The following is a 16,371-nucleotide window of genomic DNA, read 5'->3' on the forward strand; positions in this document are numbered from 1 at the left end:
GTGGGCTGCTGTCTATGGGGTCGCACAGAGTTGGACACGACTGAAGCGACTTAGCAGCAGCAGCAGCAGTATTCCATTATATGGATTTTACTTTACTTGTTATTGTAAAAATTTTCAAGCACATATACAAGAAGAAAGACTAATATGTTGAATCTCCTTATACCCATCACCCAGCTTCAGCAATTATCAACACTTCAGCCAATCTTGTTTTATTTTTCTACCGAACGCCATGTTTATTGGATTATTTTGAAGGAATAACTATATGTTTTATGTAATAAATGTTTCACCTTGTAGCTCTCAATGTAAGAATTTTTAAATAACCTTAATAGCAGTTTCATGTCAAAGACTTAACAGTAATTCCTCAGTATAATCACCTATCTAGGCAATATACAAATGTACCCTAATATCTCATTTTAAAAATTCAGCTGGTTTGTTTTAATCAGGATCTAGCAAAGTCCTCTCTTGATCATTTTGGCAGATGTACTTTAAGTCTCTTTCAGTCTATAGAGCCCTTCCTCATTTTTTTTTTTTTTTGTAATTTATTTGCAGAAAAATTGAGTTGTTGCTCCTAGAGAAACTCCCACATTCTGGATTGGCTGACTGTGTTCCCATAATGTTGCTTAACATGCTCTTTTGACCCTTGTATTTGCTACAAATGTATAGATCTGGTACAGAGGTCAGCACACTTTTTTCTGTAAAAGGCCAAGTAGTAAATATTTCAGGCTTTTTGCCCTATTCAACCCTGCCATTGTAGACCAGTCAACTCTGCTACTGTAACACAAAAGCAGGTATAGACAGTACATAAATAGGTGTGAATATGCAAACTTTATTTATAAAAACAGATGGTAGGCAGAGTCCTGCTCTAGAGACTTGATCAAAATCAGGTTTCCCCTGTGAGGTTTTTTAATAGGTATGGAAATTGAATCTATACTACTAGCAGGGTGCAGGAATATTGAGCCAAAAAATTAGCCAAAAATTAATTCAGGTTCCTAGAGCTCTGGAAAAAAGAAGCAAATTAAAAAATCTGTAGGGACCCTTTTTAGATCCAAAGCTCAAGGCATTTCTACTTTATGCAATAGATACAAATAAATTTAAGATAGACCAAAAATTAAATAGGAAAAGCAAGTCAAGCTTTTATAAGAAAATATAGGTGACTTTTGATTAGGAATGGTTTATTAAGTGAGTCTTGGTTGGGAATGGTTTATTAAATGAGTTTTACTTGAGAATGGTTTATTAAATAAAAGACAAAAAGATCAATCTATAAAGGAAAAGGCTGAGCAAATAAATTTCATTAGAATTAAAAACAAACTTTTGTGCACCAAAAGACATCATAACTGCACACACACACAAGACAAGAAGCAGAGACCGCCCGCGGTGTCCATGGATACAGGTTGAGATGGCCACCCTCCAGCCCTAGACACTGGGGCGGCAGGATGGCGAGGATGTCGGCTTCGTTAGTCCGGGCCACTGTCCGGGCTGTGAGCAAGAGGAAGCTGCAGCTCACCCGGGCCACCCTCACCCTGACACTTTCAGCAGTAAACAAGATAAAACAACTTCTTAAAGATAAGCCTGAACATGTTGGTGTGAAAGTTGGTGTCCGAACCAGGGGTTGTAATGGCCTTTGCTACACTTTAGAATTTACAAAGACAAAAGGAGACTCTGATGAAGAAGTTATTCAAGATGGAGTCAGAGTGTTCATGGAGAAGAAAGCACAGCTAACAACTGTTAGGAACAGAAATGGACTATGTTGACAAATTATCCAGTGAGTTTGTGTTCAATAACCCAAACATCAAAGGAACATGTGGCTGTGGAGAAAGCTTTAACATTTGACTCCTCAGGACTGCTCTGGCTGTAGGCCACCAGAGACCTGTGGAAGCTCTGGGGCTTATTGACGAAACCATGTGACTGTCACATACATGCTTAAGGTGTGTAATGTATGGCTGCCTTCCAAGGAAAATAAAGTGATGCATTTGAAAATGAAAAAAAAAAAAAACACAAGAAACAGAGCTTGAGAAAACATTTTGATACATATAATTAACAAAAGATTGACAGCCAAGATATATAAAGAAATTTTACTAAATGATAAAGACAAAAATTCACTAGAAAAATGGGGGAAAGATATGAGCAACAAATGCATAGAAGAAGAAATTCAAATAAATAAATATATATATATATATATACACCTCATATATATGTTTAACCTGACTAATAATCAAGATAACATTATTTTAATAGTGAAATACCAAATTGACATAAAATCGTATTTGCCAAAATATGATATCTGTAGAAGTTGAAACTTGCTTTTTAACCCATCAGTTCCACTTCCAAAAATTCCACCTGGAGAGCCTCACCTGTGTACTCAAGAAACTTTATATATTTGCAGATTTAAATTAAATATTAGCAATTTTATATGATTTAACCTAATACAAGGATGTATATGGTTAAAAAAAAAAGTATTACTTAAAGACAGGAAACGTTCATAGATGAGAAATTATTAAATAAATTTGAATTTGGTCATATACTTAAATATTATACAGCAGTTAAGATCAATAAGGAATATATACTTGAAAAACTAGAAAAAATAAGTAATGCTAAGTGAAAAAAGCAGAGAGATTTTCTTTTTTTCTCAACTTTATTGAGATATAATTGACATATAACATTGTGTAAGTTTAAGGTGTACAAACTGTTGATTTGATACACTGATATATTGCAAAATATATGGTAGCAGTAGTAGCAGTCTTAACTAACACCTGCATTACATCACATGATTACCATTTGAGAACATTTAAGATGTATTCTCTTAGCAACTTTTGAGTATATAATATGATATTATTGACTCTAACCACTAAATAAATATGCCTGAAGCAACTATTATAAAGTGTTAACATTTTAAATACCTGAGTACAGGTTTTTGTGACATTTGCTATGTTATTTATACTATATTATATTTTTATTATGAAATATATCAAATATATATCTGGTGGGCCACTTTCTGGCAGGACCCAATTTCAGGAGTGAGTTTCTTTTTCCCTATAAATTAAAAAAAATTGAAATGTTTGAAAGCCACATTGCTTCCTCCCATCTGGAAAAAGAAAAAATAAAATTTTGATTCTCAAGACAAAGCAATAGAATTCATATTCTTATAATTTAGATTCCTTACTTTGTTGAATAGAATAAGTATTTTTTAAAATATGCACATATCTGGGCCTATTTGACAGAGAAGGCAATGGCACCACACTCTAGTACTCTTGCCTGGAAAATCCCATGGACAGAGGAGCTGGTAGGCTCCAGTCCATGGGGTCGCTAAGAGTCGGGCGTGACTGAGCGACTTTACTTTCACTTTTCACTTTCATGCATTGGAGAAGGAAATGGCAACCCACTCCAGTGTTCTTGCCTGGAGAATCCCAGGGACGGGGGAGCCTGGTGGGCTGCCGTCTATGGGGTCGCACAGAGTCGGACACGACTGAAGCGACTTAGCAGCAGCAGCAGCAGGGCCTATTTGAAAAGTAATCAAGGCAGTTTTCATCTTTAAATCTGATGTGGTTTGGAGAGCTATGTCTGGATACTGGGTCAACACATGGGGCCTGAGAGTGGAGGGTTCCCTGGAAACTTGTTGGGTGCCAAGTCACTGCCTAGATGTTAAGATTCCTTTGAGTTTTTCATCTTCTATCTTCAGGAGACTCTCATACCTACAGGGAAAGAAGTGGTTTAGAGACTGCTGAAAGAATAGCCTAGCAGTTGATAGTGAGGCATAGAAAAAAAGAAGATGAAATTTTAATTTTTTGCATTTCAAATAACTTATCACAAAAGCATTTTAATTGTTTAAATAAAACTATCATAATTTGGGAAGAGACCACAAGACCTATGACTTAAAACAAAGCTCATATGAAAACATCTAAAAGCATAATGAGATCATATTTAACTTGCATATCATTAGGGCCAAAAAGAACAGGATATCTTATGGAACGGAAGGAAATGGCAACCTGCTTCAGTATTCTTGCCTGGAGAATCCCACGGACAGAGTAGCCTAGTGGGCTACAGTCCATGTGGTAGCAAAGAGTTGAACACAACTAAGCAACTAACAGACACACAAAGTGTAATTTAGGATTTTGTATTTTCAGTCCTTGAAATGACAAAGGATCTCTCAATAGGATGAGAATATGGTATCCACTACAGTTATACATAGCGGGTCAGAGAGGGTTTTAACTTCCTGTGATTATACTGAGTTATGTGTGTCTTGACCCCAAGCCCCCATCAATGGCTGCAGAAACGTTTGCTGTGTTAATTGCTTCTCTTCTGCCTTTGCACAGAGGCAGTATGGGATGCTGTTTATTTGACCTGTAATAGTTCTTTTTGAGGAGAAGGCAATGGTACCCCACTCCAGTACTCTTGCCTGGAAAATCCCATGGACAGAGGAGCCTGGTAGGCTGCAGTCCATGGGGTTGCACAGAGTCAGACACAACTGAGTGACTTCACTTTCACTTTTCACTTTCCTGCATTGGAGAAGGAAATGGCAACCCACTCTACTATTCTTGCCTGGAGAATCCCAGGGACAGAGGAGCCTGGTGGGCTGCCATCTATGGGGTCGCACAGAGTTGGACACGACTGAAGCGACTTAGCAGCAGCAGCAGCAGTTCTTTTTGAACCCTGTAGCAATGTAAGTAACTGTATATGCTTCAATTCATTCATCATTCAAGTGCAAAAATTACATATAGCTGTCAAGCAGTATCTAAGTGACTTGGTTGGTATGTATGAACTGACTTTGATTCTCTGTGTAACTGCTTAGCTGTCAGTTTTATTTAGGCATAGGAACCTTATAGTATGAATATGGAATAAATTGTAAATAAGATTAAAAAGAACAGCTTGAGATGGAACAGTGTATCCTCAGGGGCCAAAATTCAAGACAACATAATGTTTTTGTGATACAAAGTATAACACTTCTAGTATGATAATGATAAATAAAACAGATATCTTCAAAGTTCCCACATACATTATCATTTTTAAAAATATTTTAAGACTGAGGCCTTTTGGGGATTCTGGGTTGTCTCCAAGGGAGATTGAAAATAAAAGAATGCTCTTAATTTGGGATCAAATTTTACCAGAAATTTTGCTGTAAATCATCCTAGATTAGATGAAAAAGGGAAGGGGCTGAGAGGTGGGTGGTGGATTATGTAAATGAATCTGTGCTGTAGACCAAACTCCTTTTTCCATAGCTCATTCCTTCTCATTCAGACATGGTACAAAGAAGACTAGAATATGTTGAATCCAATCTACAGCCAGTGGTTAAGAGCATTTAGCTTTAGAGGCAAACATATCTGTGTTGATTCCCTGATTCTTCCAGTTAATAGCTGTGTGACCTAGTCAAAATTACTTACCTGCTCTGTGCTTCATTTGCCTCGTTTGTTAATTGGAGACAGTCACAACCACCTCACAAGATTGTGCAGACTCATTGAACAGTAGTTCGTAAGGGGTTGTGTGTGCTCAGTAAAGAGAAATCATTTTCCATTTCACTGTGACTCTTCTACTCATCTCTTGTATGATCCATTGCTGCACCTTTCATGAACCACTCTCATCATGTCACACACCTGCTTGAAACCCCTAAGTGACTCCCTAGTATTCACAGGATAAAAGTACAATTTCTTGATCTAGAAAATGCAGTCATGCCTGGAGTCCTGCTTTGGAATCTCTACTATTTATCTATTGTGTAAAAGATTACCACAAAAGATTATCTATTGAGTAAAAGATTACCAGATCAAAACAACACACATTTATTATCTCCTGGCATAGTTTAGCTGGATCTGCTTCTGAGTCTTGCAAGATTACAGTCAAGGTCCTGGCTAGAGCTGTGGTCTCATCTGCGACTTGACTGGAGATGAATCCACTTCCAAGCTAATGTTAGTGGTAGCATTGAGCTCCTCATATGTTCCTTAGGATGTCAGTCAGAGGCCATCTTGAACTCCTCACCATGTGGCCCTAGCCATGGGACAGCTTACAACATAGCATCTTGCTGCATCAGTATTAGCAAGGGAGATTCTTCTAACAGGATAAAAATGATAGCCTTGGAAATTCCCTGGCTGTCCAGTGGTTAGGGCTCTGTGCTTCCACTGCAGGAGGGAACAAGTTTGATCTCTGGTTAGGGAACTAAGATCCCACAAGCTGTGTGGCTAAAAACAAACAAACAAAACAATCTTATCTAACATAAACATGTATATCCTTCACTTCTGCTGTATTCTCCTTTTGGAAATGAGTCATAGGTCCTGCTCACACTCAAGGGAGACACAGGAGGGTGTGCCACCAGGAAGTAGGGGTCCTGGGAACCATCTTAGAGTCTGCCCACCTCAGGATCCAGGATTCAGACGCTGGCAATTAGTTGACAGCTCTACTGTTTATTTTTCTTAGCCCCTTTCTTCACATACGAAAAATGGAAATAGAGTAATCTTCTGTCTCTTGGGATTGTTAAGAAAATCAAATGAGGTAAATTATTTTGCAAAGTACTCTACAGTGATCTATTTTCTGCCTACTTTAAGATCTATCTTAAGTTCCACCTCCTCCAGGAGTCCTTGCCAAATCTGGTCCCTATAACAGGAACTGCTTGGCCCCACTCGTAGTTTATATGGAATCATAGGCTTTTATGTTTCAGTAATGAAACATTCATGATGTGTATCTTATCTCCTTGATAAAACAATAAGCAGCTTAAGGACAAGGACTTTTTTTCTGTAAGTGATAAAGTAGCTACCATTTTTTAGTGCTTAGGATGTATCAGGGACTCTGAGAGGCATTTTATTATTTGCTAAATTTTCTTGTCCTTTCAACAACCCTTTGAGGTAAGTTCTGCTATTACTCTCATTTTATGGATAAGGTAACATGACTCAGGCTAAGTAATTTGCTCAAGGTCACACAGCTAGTTAGAGGTGTCTGACTCAAGGAATGGAGTTCTTACGTGCCTCATTTGCTACCTCTTTTTTATAGTCTAGAAAAGTACAGTGTAGAAAGTGGTTGCTCGTTTTAGCCTTTGATAAATGGAAGTGAGCTTGTACACTGAGAGAAGACTGCTGCTGCTGCTGCTAAGTCGCGTCAGTCGTGTCCGACTCTGTGCGACCCCATAGACGGCAGCCCGCCAGGCTTCCCCGTCCCTGGGATTCTCCAGGCGAGAACACTGGAGTGGGTTGCCATTTCCTTCTCCAGTGCATGAAAGTGAAAAGTGAAAGTAAAGTCGCTTAGTCATGCCTGACTCTAGCGACCCCATGGACTGCAGCCTACCAGGCTCCTCCATCCATGGGATTTTCTAGGCAAAAGTACTGGAGTGGGGTGCCGTTGCCTTCTCCGAGAGAAGACTGCATTGGATACATATGGAGAAGTCAAGATGGGGGGCAAGTGAACCCTGGTATCACTACCTGCTTCTTGGTTTCTCTGGTGAGTGGGTAATCACATTGGCTACCAAATGGTCATGTTCAGGGCAGTCTTGAACTGGAGATCAAAATTCAAGATTAGAATCTCTGGTAAATCACCATACTATGAAGCTTCCTGCAAACTGGTTCTTTCTCATGGTTCTCATCACCATGAGAAGCTGTATTCTCAGGAGGTCCGCTCCAAGCTCTGCTGGGCTTTCCCTTTAGAGTGTTTATCATTGAATCCTTGAGTGACTCACCCACGTCACAATGCTAAGGCCATACATCCCAGGACCCCACAACATAAATCATCTGTGAGAATTCACTTCCAGTTCTGTGGACAGGACCCTTGGGAAAATGAAGCAAAAGGCCAGGAAGAGAGAGTGACCAAGAGTGGCTTGATCACGCTTAACCTAAACCTTGACCTTCAGCAAAGTAGAGAATTAAATAACTCAGGAAATATTAGATGTTCCACCAGATGTTCTTTGGCCTGTATCTTCTGTCTATTTGAATAGTCCCATTCTAACTTCAACTTCATTTTTTGTTGTCATTTCAGAATGAAGCCAGAGCCAAATGGTCTGCCTTTTATGAAGAACAGTCCCGGATGGCCAAAACTTACTCACTCGAAGAAATTCAGAATCTCACACTCAAGCGTCAATTGAAGGCCCTTCAGCATAGCGGGACCTCAGCGCTCTCGGCAGAGAAGAGCAAACGAGTATGTGACGTGCTAGCACTGATCCCAAGAATGGAAATACTGGGGAAATCTTAAACATTAGTATCACTCAGGGCTGCTTACTTTATCTGCAAACCTAGCAATGCTCACAATAGAAAGAGCACTGTGCCTTGGTGGGGTGGTCACGTAATTTATCCTCCAAATTGGGATCCTTTGAGAGTGAAGGGGGACGCTGGTATGTTAGGACACATTGTTAAACTAGGATTGTCAGGGCTCTGTGGTCCATAGATACAGTGACAGAGATCGCCTTCCTGAGGACCAGGCACTTAGCCCATGTCTGTGCTTCTCAACTGCAAGTGATTTTGCCTACCAGGGCCATTTGACAATGTCTGGAGTTAGTTTTGGTTGTCACAACAACTGTGTTCTTGGCCTCTAGTGAGGAGGGATGTTGCTAAACACTCTGCAAAGTGCTAGGAAGTCTCCAGTGACAGTTGTCTGGTCTAAAACATCAGCAGTCCTAAGCTCGAGAAGCCCGATCTGTCATCTCATCCTCCCCCACCCCTTTCATTCTTGACTGTCTTCTGCAACTTCTTTAAAATGTTGCTAAACCACTGCAGCTCAGACCACTTTAGGGATAGGCGAGTCACTTCTTTCTAAAACATCATTTCCATATGTGGGTCCCTCTAAGTAATGGCAAGATTCTTCCTCCATTAAGCATAAAGCGATTTACCTCCACTTTCTACCATCTTCTGGGGCCAAATGGCTGTCTCCTATAATAGTCTTCAAATAAAGGAAGGCAGATTTTTTTTTTTTAACTATTTAAGGCTTTTTTCTCTAGCCTAAAACATCCTTCCATCTGTTGATTTTTTCTTATACGATGGTTTCAAGTTCCCTAACCAGTCCTGGTTGCTGGCTTCATTTTGTCAGTATCCTTGGACTGAATGCAGCCCTCCAAATGGGTTCATCTCTGCATGAAAGTGAGCAGAGGTATGACATCCTGCTCTTCCAAGACATAGCTCTCAGGTGCCCCCTCTTTGAAGCCATTCCTGAATTTCCAAGTTACTAATTCAACCATTCCCCCCATACTGCCACATCACTTTTTGGTGACAGTTGTAGCATCTGTCACTCTGTTATGTAATCATTGATTTCATGACTCGCTGTGGCATGTTTGTGGGGCTCTTAAAGACCAGTGACTTGTTCATGTCATAATTATCAGAGTGTAGGACGTAGTAGATGTTCAGTAACTGTGCACTCAGTGAAGCCTAAAAGGAACAATAAACATACTACTCTTTGCATGTGTAGGTGAGAAACATTCTTGGCGTTTGGGCAGATCTTTTTTTTTTTTTTTCCAATCACTCCACATGTATTTATCATGTGCTTATAAAGGCAGTCTGTGCTAGTTGATGATGGGAAAATTTAGCTGAGATATTCCAACCCTACATAAAAGAAGATACTTGGCCAAGAAGATGTGAACTTCTGTATTTTGAGGCATAAAAAAATTGCATGATTGAAAAGACATCTCTACATTAGCATTCTCTTTTGTATATCTTCCATTTTTAACATTGTTTATTATCTTTAATTTGTAGTTGAACACGATTCTAAATAAAATGAGCACCATCTACAGTACTGGGAAAGTTTTGGACCCAAATACACAGGAGTGCTTAGCACTTGAACCAGGTGGGCTATTCATTTTGAGCAGTGATTATAAAATTTACTTTTTTTTATTCCAAGCTTTAAAAATGAGATTAACATCAGATGATGATGTTGTGCCTTTCAGATGGACAATCCAAAGAGGGAAAAATTCCAAATGTGTGTGTTTTAGCACACGGATGTTCTTTTAAGTTTTAATAAAACTTCACTATAAATCCTGTCACACTCAAGTAGTTTAATTAAGTTAGTAATTCAATGATCTCAGTGGTTTATTTTCTCTGCAGAATTATTTTGAAGCTCAGATAAGGGTGAGGACACAAAATGGATTAAAGATCTAAACGTAAGACCAGAAACTATAAAACTCCTAGAGGAAAACATAGGCAAAACACTCTCCACATAAATCACAGCAGGATCCTCTATGACCCATCTCCCAGAGTAGTGGAAATAAAAGCAAAAATAAACAAACGGGACCTCATTAAACTTAAAAGCTTTTGCACAACAAAAGAAACTATAAGCAAGGTGAAAAGACAGCCTTCAGAATGGGAGAAAATAATAGTAAACGAAGCAACTGACAAAGGATTAATCTCAAAATTATACAAGCAACTCCTGCAGCTGAATTCCAGAAAAATAAATGACCCAATCAAAAAATGGGCCAGAGAACTAAGCAGACATTTCTCCAAAGACATACAGATAGCTAACAAATACATGAAAAGATGCTCAACATCACTCATTATCAGAGAAATGCAAATCAAAACCACAGTGAGATACCATTTCACGCCAGTCAGAATGGCTACAATCCAAAAGTCTACAAACAATAAATGCTGAAGAGGGTGTGGACAAAAGGGAACCCTCTTACACTGTTGGTGGGAATGCAAACTAGTACAGTCACTATGGAGAACAGTGTGGAGATTCCTTAAAAAACTGGAAATAGAACTGCCTTATGACCCAGCAATCCCACTGCTGGGCATACACACTGAGAAAACCAGAATTGAGAGACACGTGTACCCCAATGTTCATCATAGCACTGTTTACAATAGCCAGGACATGGAAGCAACCTAGATGTCCATCAGCAGATGAATGGATAAGAAAGCTGTGGTACATATACACAATGGAGTGTTACTCAGCCATTAAAAAGAGTACATTTGATCAATTCTAATGAGGTGGGTGAAACTGGAGCCTATTATACAGAGTGAAGTAAGCCAGAAAGGAAAACACCAATACAGTATACTAATGCATGTATATGGAATTTAGAAAGATGGTAACGATAACTCCGTATGCGAGACAGCAAAAGAGACACAAATGTATAGGACAGTCTTTTGGACTCTGTGAGAGAGGGCAAGGGTGGGATGATTTGGGAGAATGGCATTGAAACATGTATATTATCACATGTGAAATGAATCACCAGTCCAGGTTTGATGCATGATACAGGATGCTCGGGGCTGGTGCACTGGGATGACCCAGAGGGATGGGATGGGGAGGGAGATGGGAGGGGGGTTCAGGATGGGGAACACATGTACACTCATGGTGGATTCATGTCAATGTATGGCAAAACCACTACAATATTGTAAAGTAGTTAGCCTCCAATTAAAATAAATAAATTAAAAAAAAATAAGGGTGCGGACATGAATGAATCATGAGATTTCATTGAACAACTTTATGACCTTGATATTTGCCAGCCTTTCAATTCTTTACAAATGAAAATTTCTAAAAATTCTAAAAAAAAATTTTTTTCCCCTTTGGGTGCTTTGTGATAATAGGTTTAGATGACATAATGGAAAACAGCAGAGACTACAATCGGAGGCTCTGGGCTTGGGAAGGCTGGAGGGCTGAAGTTGGCAAGCAACTAAGGCCATTGTATGAAGAGTATGTGGTCCTAGAAAATGAGATGGCAAGAGCCAACAGTAAGTTTGCTGGGCTGTGGCGGTTCTGAAGCTCCCTATAGGGCTGTGGGGCTATTTCTCATGAATTACCAAGCCTGCCCTTTGATATAAGGGGTATCCCTAAATTAATCACCTGCTGAACAATTCAGGTTACATGTCTCCAAGAGGAGACCACTAGGGAATAAGGAAAGGTGAATTGACATTCTACAGTTTAAAGGGCTTGAGAGCAAGACTAAGTTACCAGGCCTCAAACAAATCAGTAGTCTGGGAAGGGCTCAGGCTCCTGAGGGTTCCTAAGGTAGTCTGCGGATGGACAGAGTCTATTTACCAGAAAGGATGAGAAACAGAGATACCGTCTCTCCTTTAAACTCCCATGTGGCCACAGTTCATTCTCGAAGGTCATTTGTGTGATTATCTCAGAGTGGTGTCCCAGAAAGAAACAAATCAGAGTACTTTAGGCTGGGAACTGTGGTCATCAAAATCTTAACATGCGGAGGAATTTCCGTATCTCTCAAGTTATCCTCCTGCCTGAAAGATGAGCTCAAGCGTGGCATTGTGAGGAAATTTCTGTTTTGGTCGTTTACTGCCTCCTGGGGTTGAGGAAGGGAAAGCAGTTTTCATCTGTCTTTCTGTGTTCCACTGCCGCTTAAACTCATGTTCTCAGGCCAGAGGCGCACTAGAGACTGGAACCCATCGTCACATCCTTCCATCCAAATATTTACTTCTCTCCTCATCTTCCTGATCATTCATCGCCAATGAGCATGTAAACATTAAAACGACTAAAATACATTTACAAAGTTTATTAGCGGTTATCCTGACCCAAGCTCGTGTTTCTTGGCAACAAGACACTGCATGAAGCACAGAGATGGGCTGTGTATGTTAGAATTTGCCAACAATCACAGGTCCACTGTGGCCGTGTCCAAGATGGGTTGGGTTACAGTTGAAAATATAAGGCCCTAAACAAAATGAGAATTTAAAGACCCAATCACATGTTTTAAAGCTAAAGATGCTAACTGACCTATGGAGAGAGTAGAGACCTGGGGTTAGGAGACTAGGAGTCCGCCTCTCACCCTCACCAGTTGTGTGACCTTGGACGAATCCTTTGATCAGCCAAGAGCCAGCTGTTACCCAGCACCACGGGGACTGTAATACTGACCATCTTGTAGAGTTTTTGTGCTCATTAGATGAGATAATGAATTAAATTTCAGACACATTAGCTAGTGTTATTCATTTGTATCCCTTTGAGTTGAAGGCCAATAAAAATGTGACAGGTTTTTGGATTTTTTTAAACCTCCCAGGAAGGCTAGTCTATGTATACTGTGCTTTATCTCTTTCTTTCCAGATGTTCTCATTTTCTTCTTTTTAAAACAGATTATGAGGACTACGGGGACTATTGGAGAGGGGATTATGAGGTGACTGGGGCAGGGGACTATGACTACAGCCGTGACCAGTTGATGAAAGATGTGGAACGCACCTTTGCAGAGGTAACGAGACACAGAAGTTCACATATTGTATGATTTCATTTATATTAAATGTGCATAATCGGCCAAACTATAGAGAAAGAGATCAGTGATCACCTGGGGCTGGAGGTGGGAATGGAGTTGACTGCAGGCGGGTACAAGAAAACTTTTGGGAGTATTGGAAATGTTCTAAAACTGGGCAGTAGTGATGGTTGTCCAATAGTATACTTTTATTAAAACTCACAAAACTGTATACTTTAAAATGGGTAAATTGTATGATATATAAATGATACTTCAATTTAAAAATGAAAAAAGTAGGTAGCATCTTAAAATGAATATATATATTTTTCGCATTTGCCTTCCAACTGGGGCTTCCAAAGTGGTGCTAATGGTAAAGAACCCGCCTGCCAATGCAGGAGACATAAGAGATACGGGTTTGATCTCTGAGTCGGGAAGATCCCCCAGAGGAGGGCATGGCAACCCACTCCAGTATTCTTGCCTAGAGAATCCCATGGACAGAGGAGCCTGGCGGGCTACAGTCCATGGGGTCGCAGAGTCAGACACGATTGAAGGAACTTAGCATGCACACCCTCCATGCGGTATTTGTATCCCTCCAGACGTGTTCACCGCTTTATGCAGTGGAACTAGTCAGCATCTATATCTGGTAAGAAGGAATGCATTCAAACTCTTCAGAATATTTCAGAGGAGAAGAAATTAGAATTTAGGGTAATTCTACTGTCTAAAGAAGCCTCTATTTTTAGTGTTGGGGATTGGAAATTGGAATAGGCTATTCTTGGTCTTAAACTGTCTTCCTGGGCTTTTCAGATTAAACCATTATATGAACAACTTCATGCTTATGTGAGGGCAAAGTTGATGCATACCTACCCTTCCTATATCAGCCCTACTGGATGCCTCCCTGCGCATTTGCTTGGTAAGAAGCTCGGGGAATTCTTTGTCTACTTTGCTCTTTGCTGTTTCCACCAATAAGGTAGTTATTTTGGGGTGAGGCCCAACTTTTGAAAAATTCTGTGAATGAAGTTAGTAACATTCTAGAAATCATATTTTGAAAGCACTGTCTTCACCAGAAAAGTCATTTTAAATTGTCCTCTATTGCATTACTTTATGCACAGAGAGTTGTTTTGTTTGGCCTCAATCCATAGATAAAGGGGTTATTTAAGATCACCAGAGAATGAGAGTGAAAATGGGGAAAATAAGTTTTTGTTTTGTTTTTAAGATCCTCGGGTTTATTTTTATTTTTTAATTTTTGGGCTGTTCTGGGTCTTCCTTGCTGTGGACGGGCTTTCTCTAGTTGCTGCATGCAGGCTTTCTCTAGCTGTGCTGCGCAGGCTTCTCTTGTTACACAGCGTGGGCTCCAGGCACATTGGCTTCGGTAACTAAAGCTCATGAGCTCTAGAGCGTGGGCTCCGTAGTTGGGGCACACAGGCTTGCTTGCCCTCTGGCATGTGGAATCTTCCTGCACCAGGCATCAAATCTGTGTCCCCTCCATTGGAAGGTGGATTTTTAACCACTGGACCACCAGGGAGGTCTGAAACTAAATTGTATGATTCAACTTGATTGGCTGACCCTTGAGGTGAGATTTTAGCATCATGTTGTCAGAGGAAAGAAGCTTAGTTGGTTGGGAGTGGTCAGGGGTGAGAGAAAAGCTATCTAGAATTAAGGTATAGCCTGAGTGAAAGCTCTGTAAGTTGATTGTTCAACTGCAACAATATCTTTTGCTGCAAAGTACTTGGTTTGGAATCATATGGGTAGTCAATGAAATCCTCCTCATGAAGAAAGCTGCCTAGCTTAAGAGGAGAAACAGTCTTCAGAGAACTCCGGATCCTGCTGTAGAGCTTTAGTAGACCAGGCAAGACCTGGAGCCCTTTACTGAACTCCCTTATTCCTCGCCAGAGAGTGGTCACCCTCCCTCCCCTCTCCCTCACCCTCAAAGCCTTGGCCAAAGAAATATCTGTGTTGGCAAAGTTTACATCCTGCATACACAGCAAGCCTACTACAGCAAGCTAAGTTGCTAGTAGCTGATTCTTTACAGGCAAGCTTCTTTCTTAGCAGGAGGGAATCTGGACAAAGGAGCAGTGGAGACTTTTTCCTCTAAAGCAATATATAAATACTCTCTACAGTGTCTTTGGCAGGCATTCTTTGGCAGTTCATTTTCTGCTTAAACCTGTCCGGCATGAGGTGGCTCTTGCTTCCTTCCAAAATAGACTCATCTATCACTACACTGTACCAGTTATAAGAAAGTCCTACGTTATGTGGAGGTGAACCAACACCCCTCTCATGCCTTCCATTCATTCTGCCTAATTCTGTGCTCTGAGGTTACCCAGACTATGTCCACTCTTCTTGCACAAGATGGCCTTCTAGAGAGTTGTAAACAACCATTGTCAAGGCACAGCACAGTTCCTGACACAAGAGTATGTACGCAGTATATTTTACTATTATTCTTGTCATCGTGTATACACTATTTTCTTCTCGTATGTTAAATATCCTACATAGACTTTCAGCCATTCTTTAAAAATCTCACTTTTCTACTTGTTCTCATTTGGACAAGCAAATAAATAAAATCAAACTTTATTGATGTCCCTCTTCAAATACCATGCTTAGAACTGAGCAGTTACTCCAGCTGAGGCTTGCCCGGCATAGAATAAAGATGGTGCTGTGACTTCCTTTGTTCTAGACACTGTAATTCTATTCTTTTACCTTAAGGTGATATTTGCATTTTGGAAGCCACGTCATACTATTGTTGGATCCCTTTTGGTCTTTTACATGTGCGCTGTGTTTCAACCTGATGTCATATATCACATATTTCCATAATAGCTATTTCTTTACAGTTGAAGCATAGGACTTTGCATCTATCTCTATTGAATTTTATCTTTTAAAACATGAATTTGTTGGCATATTCTTCAGGTAGTTATTTTGCTCCATTCCTTTGGTGCCAGAATTCTGGTCCTGCTGTTACATTGATTTTTTTTTTTCCAGATCCATTTTCTCTTTTAGGGTTTCTGGCCTTGGAATCCAGTTTAACATTTGTTTGAGATCTTTGAAAAGTCACCCAGTTAAGTAGATTACTATAGTATAGTAATAAAAGTGGAACTTAGTTACTAGTTATTAGCAGAGTGTCCTGAATGATCATCCTATATGCGCTCAGTTTTCTTTTCCATTATAGTTTATTACAGGATCTTGAATATAATTTCCCATGCTATTCAGTAGGACCTTGTTGTTTATTCATTCTGTATATAAAAGCTTGCATCTGTTAACCCCAAACTCCTAATCCATCCTTCCCCCACTCCCTCTTCCCCTTAGCA

At 40.0% G+C, this 16,371-nt stretch overlaps 1 protein-coding gene and 1 pseudogene across 2 annotated transcripts in view; both read left to right on the plus strand.

The window, feature by feature from the left end:
• Positions 1-16,371, plus strand: part of ACE2 (angiotensin converting enzyme 2) — a 51,186-nt gene that overhangs the window by 5,448 nt on the left and 29,367 nt on the right. For both annotated transcript variants that reach the window (NM_001024502.4, XM_024987850.2), the window contains 5 exon segments: positions 7,945-8,103; positions 9,648-9,738; positions 11,469-11,612; positions 12,963-13,075; positions 13,877-13,982. In NM_001024502.4, the coding sequence (NP_001019673.2) occupies positions 7,945-8,103; positions 9,648-9,738; positions 11,469-11,612; positions 12,963-13,075; positions 13,877-13,982 (613 nt within the window).
• Positions 1,401-1,892, plus strand: LOC100848001 (iron-sulfur cluster assembly 1 homolog, mitochondrial-like; annotated as a pseudogene).

This window comes from Bos taurus, chromosome X, assembly GCF_002263795.3.
Source record: "Bos taurus isolate L1 Dominette 01449 registration number 42190680 breed Hereford chromosome X, ARS-UCD2.0, whole genome shotgun sequence".
Taxonomy (NCBI): domain Eukaryota; kingdom Metazoa; phylum Chordata; class Mammalia; order Artiodactyla; family Bovidae; genus Bos; species Bos taurus.